Consider the following 11045-nt stretch of genomic DNA (forward strand, 5'->3'; position numbering starts at 1 on the left):
TTAATTAACTCCCAATAATCAACTGAATTTATTCTATGACACTCCACCATCTGTGCATTTTCCAAAGAAGCACTAATGCTTTTCATGTCCCAGCATTAACTCATGATTTCCATTTTATTGCTGCAAAACTTCACGCAATTGTTAGACCTCTAGTTATAGCTCTTCAAAGCAAGGGAGCTAAGAATGTTGTTTAAAACACTGCTAGAGTTCACTGTTCAGATGTGTGCACTTTGGTTTTGAGTTAAGACGTGTACCTGAGGGAAGCTGGGGTGGAAAAGTGGGGGGAGGAACTGCTTCACCTACCTACTTATATTAAGAAGCTTAATGGCTTCTTGTAACTAACCACAGAGAAACACACTGACAATACCCTTCAGTCTCAAAGAGTTTTAGCTCAATTAGGAACAATACAGTACAAAAAGTTTTGAAATGCTTTCCATCAAAATTTGTCTGAAATTAATGGGAAGGGTTATGAACATACTGATATTTAGGGCAACTTAGCAAAAGAACTGAAATCCAGTCTTTTAAATTATGCTATGTTCTGAATGTAAACCTTTATTCCCTCCATCTTCACATATAAAGTGAGGTCTTCAGCATTAACCCAGACAGAAAGCAGCATTGCATAGCAAAGAGACTAATGTTCCTAAATTCTTTGGTGCACTTTGAAAATCCCACTCTTACTCAGCCACACCCTCAAAACTTGGAATATTTACAAATACCTAGTGAGTTTTCCACATGCAGATATGACTTCTGACGAACCAAAACCAATTAAGAGAGCAAAAATAGAGATGCAAATTTAGAGGGTGTTTGACTAGTTCGTCTCTTATGACTGCACTGTATTTTCTGCTGATCATTAAACCATATGATGATTGGAATAGTTTCAAAAGCATAAGAGCTTATCACTAATTTCTATACCTTTGAATATTCCCTGAGTTTATCCCCATCTCACAGGGTTCCATTTCATATTAGTTCTGAACTTTGGCACTCTTTGTCTCTAATTGCAGGATGAAGGGAAGTGCAGACCCCTGGAAGTAACAAAGCTGGAAGGAGCAGAAATTGGTGTTGACACCGGTCTAGGTAAACCATTTGTTTTTAAATGCATACCTCAAAGCAGAAACAGGATTTTCTACTTCTGTGCAACTTCCAACCAAGAAATGAAGAGGTAAGTGAACTTTCATTTTACAGGGTCAGTTTTGTTATTCTGGTTTGGGAAAAAGGAGTCTGAATTTTTGGAGGATATTCACAATACCTGCCCTGGTCAGTAGAAAATAAAAAAAAATAAAACAAAACAAAACAAAACACACACAGTCTGTCAGCTAGGATGGGAAAATAGTGTTTCTTATTTTCATTTGCAAACTTTCAAAAATTATTTTTCAGCTTCATAATTCTTTTGAAGTGATTTTATTTTTTCAAAAAGTCTTTTATATTCATGCTTTGCTCAAGATCCCCCCTGAATTCTTGATTTATCTCCAGAGAAAAAATCTTCACCCATATTCTCATGCCTTCTCCCCCACTGCTTCAAATGGAAGTGTAAATCTTCCTGTGGATGTAAATTACTTACCGGTCATTTCACATGAATGATCTCTCTTCTGCCCAGCAAGGACAGTGCTAGTAATAAATACAATCCCATCTTCCATTTCCTTTTCTGTCATTCTATCATATTATCATTTTAGTATTTTAAAATGCAAGCATACCACAAAGCATATTGGTTCTGATAAGAGGCAATGAGTTTGGATTTGTCTCAGTTAGACTTAAAAAATACTTTCCAAAGACTACAGCTGACAAAACAGAGACCAAAATCACCCAAAACACAAGTAACAACATTTTAGGATTTAATTTCAAAATGTACTAAAATCTAATCTTTCTTTCCTCTTTGGTTTATTGTGAAGTATCAAAAATATATAGTTATGAAGTAGGATGACATTTGGTATTCATCCACCTATCTTTTTATAATATCTTACTACTTAACATAGCACCCACCATGGTAATATAAATTCCAAATTCTATACCATCCATATTGCAAAAGGAATAACTTTGCCAACAAATAGCTTGCTTTATTCTGTAATTCTCCAATTTCAGGAGTCTTTATGTTTCCCACAAATTCCTTATCTAAATTATAACAAAGACACAAGAAAAGTGATCATTTAGCCTGGCATGTTGAACTGTATTCAAAATACATAGATTCCCTTGTCTGCAATATTGCTTTAATCTATTACAATGTGTTACACAGCAAGCTTTGAGACTTATTTTTCTGCTAGTTAGCAATGTTTATTTAGATTTAATCCACTGTTTTTCTATCTTGAAACCTTGAATGTGTCCTGAAAATTGCAAATCCCTCTAAATGCTACGTCAGCAAGAGTTAAGAGGCAGGGGAGCACATTTATTCTGCTCTACCAAATTAAGCTATTCTCATTTTTTGTCATATTATAGATGGCTGGAGGCTATGGATAAAGCAGTGCATCCTGTCCATCAGGTAATGTTTTATTTATATGAGAAGCATGTGCATGGCAAACTGTGCAGAAGACTGAGAGACAGCAGATGTATTTGTACATGGTCAGGTGCAGACAGCAATGTGGAATCTGTATACTTTTGTTCTAGGCTGCTGGGATGTGAATCAGCTCCAGTCTAAAAGCCATATACAGACATTACTGTGACTCAGCAAATACGCTTTGCTGCCATATGGCGGAATGAATCAAAATGCTCCCTCTCCAGGTATCAGCAGCTTTAAGCTAGTTCAGAAACATAGCCGAAAATGAGGGTAATGGGAAGGGAGGAAGGGGAGAGACAGCTCTCACAACACGTTCTCCCTAGGCAATACTATTTGGGGTAAAGAGAAAGAAGGGCTCTATCTTCTTAAGTATTCCCTGCAAGTCTGCCTTGTTTGCCATCTACCTGCTTTTTCCTACAGAATATTGGGGGGGGGGGGGGGGGGGGGGGGGCAGATATGCTGCTGAGTTCTCTTCTGTATTTTCAGAGGTGAAGAAAGATAAGTTAGCTGATAAACTTTGACTTACCTCTCTATCTCTTTATACAGCTATACTCTCTTCCGGCCCCTATGGCTGGGAGAAACATGGCCATAATTTATGCTGAGCTGCTACACAGAGACCTTGCTCAGTCCAACATAATTTAGTATGAATAGTCTCTGGCTGACCCCTGAACTGCAAACTGCAAAGCTAATTTTAGTACTTCCAGGGTTGGAAGCATAAGGGTCAAAGCCGCTTTAGCCTGCCAGTTCCTGGCCCTGTGATTCTTACTGTTTCCTCCTATAGGCAGACTACCTTTCTAAAAATATGCTGTTGATCTGTAAAATCTTTTTTTTAAGAAGGCTTAGCTACTGAACCAGCTTGGTTTTTAGCAGAAGGAATGTGAGGCTCAAATGCAGAGTAAGTATCAAAGACTACCTTTTCTGCAGATGAAATAAAATCATCAGGAAAAAAAATAAGAAAATTGCAAGGTACAAATTATAACCTGCATTAATGCAGTGCCAAAAAAATGTACTTTCCTCCTCTCAGCCGAGGACACGAGTGACTCCTTCAACAACGTGCTTTAGTGATGGGTTTCCAAACAGTCAAAGGAGGTGTTTATTGTTACTTTAATTTCTTTTCCACTGAAATAAAATTGATCAAACATATCTTTCTTTTGGCTTCAGCTTTCAGATGAGTTTGCAAGTGCAAAACCAAATTAGTTTCCAAGTATATTCTACCTGGCAGTGTTTCTTAAAATAATACAAAGGAATCCATATACTTGAAAACAGAAAAAAATAAATCAAGCAATTTTAAGTGTGTACCCTAGCCAAAGGAAATAAAAAATAGCCTGAACCAAAAACGATGAGAAAGGCACACATACACAAATGAAAACACATCAAAAGAGTCATTCTTTAGTTTAACATTGAAAAATAACTTGTTAGATAAAAAGTTCCAACATTATATATACAGAAAGGTCTCTCATGCATCACATTAAAAACACAGTAAGTTGGGTCCTTTTGGTGCTATTGCATCTTATTTTTGACTGCTTTATCTTTTTTAGTTTCATCTTTGAGTAAACAATATCCTTTTCTCAAATAAAAAAAGTTTTATTTAATATGTTGCTGTCATTGCCTAACCTCTATTCTTAATGAACACTATATCTGTTCTTTCCTTCTAACTGGACTTTCCATTCAGTTGAATAGAAAAAGCTTATATTTTCCTTCTTTTTTGTTTGCTATACTCTTTGTTACTGACTTTTTGTAATCGCTAGTGTGTTACAGTAGGGCTCACAACACAGTGATTTAACAGACCAATATACTGACACTATGTCATCTTAATGACTCTGCAACGATAACTATTTTATGAATACACTTAGTATTACTGAAGTCCTCTTCTGCATTTTGCTGCAATAAGTCTCAGCAGGTTTCCCATTCATAACAAAGAATATAGCTAGCTATATTGTGCCAGGTCTTTTTTTCTGGCATTGCTTGTCAAGGATACTAAAGAAATACCACAAATAAATGCAAAAGAAAACCCTTGTGGAAACAATCAGGATGCTGTTGATATTGCACACATTCTCCCCATGGATTTCAAATGACAATGACACTGGTTGATGTAGAATTTGAAATATGTATTGCAGATAAGCAAAACACACTAGGGGAGGCTGAGTTCCTAACACCTCTCAGATTTAAAGGAAAAGAAGAAATGCTTTAATCTCACATTAGACAACTTGGTCTTACTAAACAACATTTATTTTTTCCTAATTTTCTTTTTGGATTCTCTTACCATAAAGATAGCCTATACAATGGCAGTGTGTCATGGGTTGAGCTTTTTCTTCACCTGTAAATGACAATAGGATAATTTTAGTAGTGAAAAAGACCCTGCTTTCCAGAAAGGGATGGGAAGACATCCCTAAACATTTTGTGTGTGGTAGTGCTTCCATCCAAGTATGAGGAGTGCTGTATTCTGGCCACAGATACCACCACATTTTCCCTGGAACCCAGAGGGTAGATGGTGAGCATGGTTTTGCCAGATTACACACAGTAAAGACTGCTGAAGTCGGTCAATCAGCCAGACAATTTTTTTTTAAAAAAGCTTCTTCATACAGCTTTGAAATAACTCTGTTTCTACAAGTGAAACTTTGACTGAAAAACAAAACAGATGCAGAAAAGACAAGTTACTGTAAGGAGAAAGTAGAAAGATCACTATTTGCCATCAAATACAGGTTTTCCTAATTACAATTTCAGTGTTGACTTTCCAAATTATTTTCAGAAGAAAAGCTGATTTCCTAGCAGGGAACTAGAGCTTCCATCTTTTAATACTAGCAGGTGCTCCTTAACTTTTTACCAGAGCTTTTCATCACATGTTTATTTTACAGAACCATGTGTGGGTAGATGTCACACTGCATAACACTACACTTCCACCCTTGGCTATCAAAAACCCAGAGTGCCTGGGGCTCCTCCACCAGCTGGACAGAAGCAAAGACATCTGGATTCAGCACTACTGCATTCTGAAGGATGGCTGTTTGTACTATTATGCCACTCTCCGTTCTACACCTGCCCAAGGTAGGGGCTGCTGATGGATTTTAATTGATTGGTAAAGCAGATAAGTTTCACAGCAGTTTCCAAATATAACTTTTACCGTTGATGATGTTTTACTCTGTTCTGTGAAGGTGAGTGAAGGAAGACCAGACTCAGTCTCTTTTCATAAAATAGGCACCTCATTCCTCCCCATCTTCTTTCCTTTTCCTCGCACAGTCTGAATTTTTCTTTCTGGAATGGAGCTAGTCAGGATCTGTGCACATTGCCTCAGGAGCAAGTATCAGCAACAAGAGCTACCCTTCCAAAGCACTTCACAGTGGCTTGAGCCAGTCCCACTGATGGCAGTTTGCTGAAAGCTGTCAACTCCTGCATGTTAGGTAGCATCCTCAAAGGGAGGGACCTCATGAACTCGGACTGGTTTCTTTGCCACTACCAGGTTTTCACATGGCCTTGGCAAAGCTAGAAAGCTGTCAGTCAGAAGAATCAGAAAGAAAATGCTGTTGTACTTTTGCTTACTAGCCAGCTTTCAGATCAAAAGAGAAAACTGTTTTCTTAGTGTTTATGCTATTTGCCACATAATCAGGCAAGATGCATTCCATTTTATAGTCTATACCATTTACATAGCACTTATCATTTGCCAAAGGCCATATACATGAAATGACCATGGACTTCCCTCTCTACACAAAACTGAAGCCCAGAGCTAAGCAATGAATTAGTGGAAAGGCAAAAATTAAGCATTATGTGTTTATGACACCCAGGCCTTCTACTGCTAAATACTGTTGTATACAGTAGTGTTTTCTCTCTTGTTATTGTAACTATTGTTTTTTTTCCAGTTTCACTACAGATTTTCACTCCCTCATATCATTCTCAACTCTACAGCATTAGTTTGATGTTCTTGTCACTAAATGTGAGAGGCAAAAAACACCACAGACCCTGAAGACAATAACAGGAACATTCAGTTGCAATTAATCAGCTCCGCAGGTTTTTTGGCTATTCACCATGTATGTATAAAGTGAAAATATGCCTTGTTGCAGTGAAGTTACATCTTTAAAAAAACAAAACCAAAACCAAGAAAGCCCCACAAAAATCCCAGCTAAAATGAAAAGGCCATGAAGACCAAATTCTGTCTAATGCCCTTCCTTCACAGCTGGCTAGTGTGGCCTGTAATGATGTTCCAGTTACTAATGGAAGAAAGGGGAACTAATACTGACTCTAGAATTTTTTGTAATGTTGAAATTCCTATCCCTTTAGTTTTTAAAGGAAAGAAAAAGAACATCAAAAGCTAGAAAAAATATTTTGCAACTTCTTATTTAATGAAAAGCTAAATAAAACTATACTGCTAATTTGCTGGACAGGAGGCATGTTTTACACTACTTACAAATCAATTTTTAGAAAAAAAATCTGAACTTTCACATTTTTTAATATTTTATATGTAAATTCTTTACAACTCTGTCAAAACACTCAACACAAGGCATCTGAAAACCCAGCTTGGAAGAATTGTTGGTATGCTTGTAATTGACAGTAATTTCATAGTATCTGCAATATACATGATGCATGCTATTTTATTCTGTCCAGGTGGCCTTTACCTACAGGGGTATATTGTGAGTGAACAGTCTCTGGGCTCCAAGAGATCTGTAATTGAACTCAAACCTCCATCTGAAGAATTTAAGACTTTCTACTTATGTGCAGAGAATGTAAATGAAAACAAAAGGTAAACCAAACTTTTTTTTCAATTTTATTTGCCAGACTTTAGGAAAGTGGGAACACTGTACCTTGGGAAGATCTAGTGACAACTTTTCATTCTGTTTTCACTTGTTCCCCAAATTTCCCTTTAATTGTAGCATTAGTCAAACTGCAGTACAACATGCTGTCACGTGTGAGTCATCAGTTCTGCTATTGACAATGCCAGAACTACAGCAAGGCTGGCTTGCAGAGCTTCAGAAAGAAACCTGAATAAGGTGCCTTTCACAATGATGTGTGGGTGATTACACTAAACAGAAAAGCTATGGTACCACTAATGGAAAGTTAGAGATAACGGGAAAGTATATCCTCTTCATGCCCAAGAATTACTTACTTCCAACAATGAACATTAGAATTAAAAAAGAAAAATGGCCTGTGAAAACACATTCTGAAGGTGAATTCCCTTATTGTAATCCAGCCAAATTCCATGGCTGTCAGTGGGTGTTCTTCTTGTCTAAAGCCTACTAATTACAGGGTTTGGGTTTTAATTTAATGGACAAAGATTTTCATTATGTTGGAAATTAGTGTTAAGGTATGTTGCTGCCTTTCTCCAATCCACTTACTGTAAGCATACATAGTAACACAGCTGCACAAAAACCATTTATAAAAGGTGTGTTTCAAGGAATGTAAAAATGCATGCATAACACTTGATCAGAGAGAATTGCTGGTCTTTCATTTCTTCTAGGTGGATTACAGCTTTGAAAGCTTCAATTAATAAATGGTTACCCCTACACCAAGCAATCCAAGATTTCATGAACAGACCACTGGAGGAGACAAGGATGTAAGAAGAAAGCACATTTTTTCCCTCAATTTCTGTTTTCCATTAAAAACTCCATGCTATATCTTCTGGTTCATCTCAAAAGATGCTCTAGTAGCAGGTAGTCTTTAGGATTGCTATTCATTCACACCTTTTGTAAGCATTAGTAAATAAACATAAAGCAATGTTGCCTTCTGTGTGGCTTTAATTTGTGTTTCTACTTCAACTCAGACCATGCATAAAATGTTTTACAGCAGTGAACTGACATCAGCATTTATCTCATGCAGACAAAAGAGAAAGCACTGTATTTCAATATGTATTTTGTACTTCCTGATGTTTTATATCTGCACCCCTCTTTTTTGCAAATGCACCCTTTGCAAAGTCTTCTGCTTTTCCATCCAGAAGTTTCAAATGTGGGTTTGCCTTTAAGTTTCTAGATTGTGCAAGGCTTAAGGTTGGGACAGGCTAGGGTGACTGAAAGGCTAGCAGCTACATGCCATTACAGCACGCCTGGGGGAATGGAATAAATTTGTAGCATTTGGATGAATACTTTTGTTCTTGTACATTCTATATTAACATAAATTTTAACTTTAAAGTGGTTTCAGTTTGGCCATCTGCCAGCACAGCACAGCACATTTGTGGAGAGAAATCATTTCAAGAATTGAAGACGCTGTTTCCTCCAAAGTTAGCAGTAAGAGACAGCACCATAAATCTTCATCAGGGATAGCAGTTAGACATCTGTGGTTATTAGAGCTAGTCATATATGTAGTGTTTGACACCATTATTCTCTAACATTAAAATAATTCCTCCCATGAATAAATCTGAGTGTTCAGTTTCCAAGCCTCCCAAAATATTAATTCAAGTAAAATAACTAAGGTTTGTTCCAGTTATTTATTGAAGCCATGTGCAAACTAAACATCTCAAAAAAAAGCAAGTGACGCTTCCCCCCAACCACCACAAATGTATTTTTTAGGAGACACATTCATTAGATTTAGACGCTTGAAACAACAGTACTTCAAAGAAAGTTGTTAAACAGTCCAAATGGTTTTCCACAGTGATTTGAGTGATTTAATTCAAATATAAGAATAGGTAGTTAAACAGTGTAAGCAATTTTCTGAAAGCAGGCACCCAACCCCAAATGTGTTAACACACTTGTTTTGTATAAATCTGTGCTCTGAAGTAAAATGTATAACCATATTTGAAAACAGTCGTCACAGTCATATTCTACATTTACTGCTAGTATTTTGAAATTTTCAAGTTCAAAAACAAAATTCACATTTCTGCTACAACAAGTAGGTATAAATTACTTTTTCTTACTCATTTCCACATTGGAGAAAATAACACATATGGGTCAAGTACAAACACTGTTCACTAGTTACTGTTAACATTTCCTAAGGAACAGTTATCCAATTCAGAGTGACAGTTCAGAGCTAGGAAACAGAAAAACAAGCAATAGGTAAAAAAATGCAAACAAAATGAAACAGAACAAATGTGTTTCCCATTAAAAAAAACCAAAAAACACACAAAAATAAACCCCAAATATTTAAATGAGCAGTGTGGCCCATGAGAGGCTTGGTCATGCCATGGTAATCAATTTATGCAGTTGTTCCTTCAATTGTTAATAGCTTACTTGGCACATTTTTCCCCTTAACAAGTGCACTTGCAGCCATCCTCACACAGAGTCACATAATCACCAAATATCTTGTTTTTATAAACCTTTGAAGACACATATAATAATATATGTGGCACAAAGAACTGACAGCAATGAAAGATTCAGTAACCTCGATAGCAAGGTGCAAAAAGAAATGAGCTGTGCAATGTGAGTGAAGGTTACAGGATTGGGTCTTTTCTTTCATTGTCTCACTAAATTTTCATTGTTATAAAGTGCTTTATAAATTAGAGTGATTTTCCCCCATAATTGCAGTAATTTCCAAAGTATATCAGTGTTACAGTAGCAATTTGTGCTTTATTCAGTGTTGTAAGCAACAAATATGAAAATTTTAAAATGTATATACTTCCTCCCATTTGGTGCAAGTCAAAAATGTATCAAAAATGCCTCAAGTGTACAGCTGTACAAAATAGAATCAAATCTTGTTTCTGTTGTAAAACTATGTATTTACACAGCAGACTTCTTGGTGCTCTTTGCTTAACTGTGTAGTATATCCGCAAAGTTTATTGAAAACTTTCTGTTTGATGGATTTGATGATTTATCTTTCTCTTCTATGATTTTATACTTATAAAATAAAATAAAATAATAAGGTGTAGTAAACTTACCATGTCTAAAATGACCATAAACTTTGAAAAATTATTAAAAATTTAAGTTATTTTAAAAAAACCAAACCAAAACCAACCTATCAGGCTTTGTCATTATCTAGTTTTTAACCCAGGAAAATTGAGGAGGATCCAAAAGTAAGCTTGTTACATTTCTCTAAGCCAAGGCTGGTTTCTTTCTGTACACCTGAGAAGAGATCAGGGTAGCCTATGGTCTGTTCTCATTTTCCTGTGAAGTACCTACAGTCCCCAAGGAGGTAGGCTGCCATCCAGTCATTTTCATAACACACTTCATCTCTTCCTGTTAGTACCAAAAGCACTTTGAAAAATATACTGAAGTTTTTCCTCCATATGTATTGATAGAATGGAAATTGTCAGCAGAGGAATTAGCAAGATCTCAATCCTAGTTAACATAGGTGACTTTATTGTTATTCTTAATGGGTATTCACACCACTTCTTGGATAATACTTCTAGTGTGAGATATAGTTCACTTCTTAGCTTGGCATACATACTCTCATGTAAAAGGGTATGAGTCTGACGTGTGGCTGAGGGGGGCCCTCGTGTTGAGTCACGATGTTCAGAAAGGACCGCCTTGCTTTCTAAACTCCTTCTCGGAGAGGATCCTAGGTGCAGCTAGGTCCAGTCTTAGTCCCAGACTTGGTCAATGGTTTATGTCTAAAGGCTTATGTGTGTAGCCACTTATCAGAGTCAATGTTTGCATGTCAGAGCCCCACTAAGGACTTTCACTAACACAGTTTCACAAAGTTGAAAAAG

General features: G+C 36.6%; 1 protein-coding gene across 1 annotated transcript in view; it reads left to right on the top strand.

Annotated features, from left to right (window-relative positions):
* Positions 1 to 8189, top strand: part of LOC142599380 (uncharacterized) — a 44542-nt gene extending 36353 nt beyond the window's left edge. The window contains exons 8-12 of the mRNA XM_075739302.1: positions 1002 to 1159; positions 2428 to 2470; positions 5341 to 5527; positions 7079 to 7214; positions 7929 to 8189. Coding sequence (XP_075595417.1) covers positions 1002 to 1159; positions 2428 to 2470; positions 5341 to 5527; positions 7079 to 7214; positions 7929 to 8028 — 624 coding nt within the window. The 3' untranslated portion in view covers positions 8029 to 8189. The remainder of the gene's footprint in view (positions 1 to 1001; positions 1160 to 2427; positions 2471 to 5340; positions 5528 to 7078; positions 7215 to 7928) is intronic.
* Positions 8190 to 11045: the final 2856 nt, after the last annotated feature.

The sequence above is a fragment of the Balearica regulorum genome, chromosome Z, assembly GCF_011004875.1.
Source record: "Balearica regulorum gibbericeps isolate bBalReg1 chromosome Z, bBalReg1.pri, whole genome shotgun sequence".
In the NCBI taxonomy this organism is placed as follows: Eukaryota; Metazoa; Chordata; class Aves; order Gruiformes; family Gruidae; genus Balearica; species Balearica regulorum.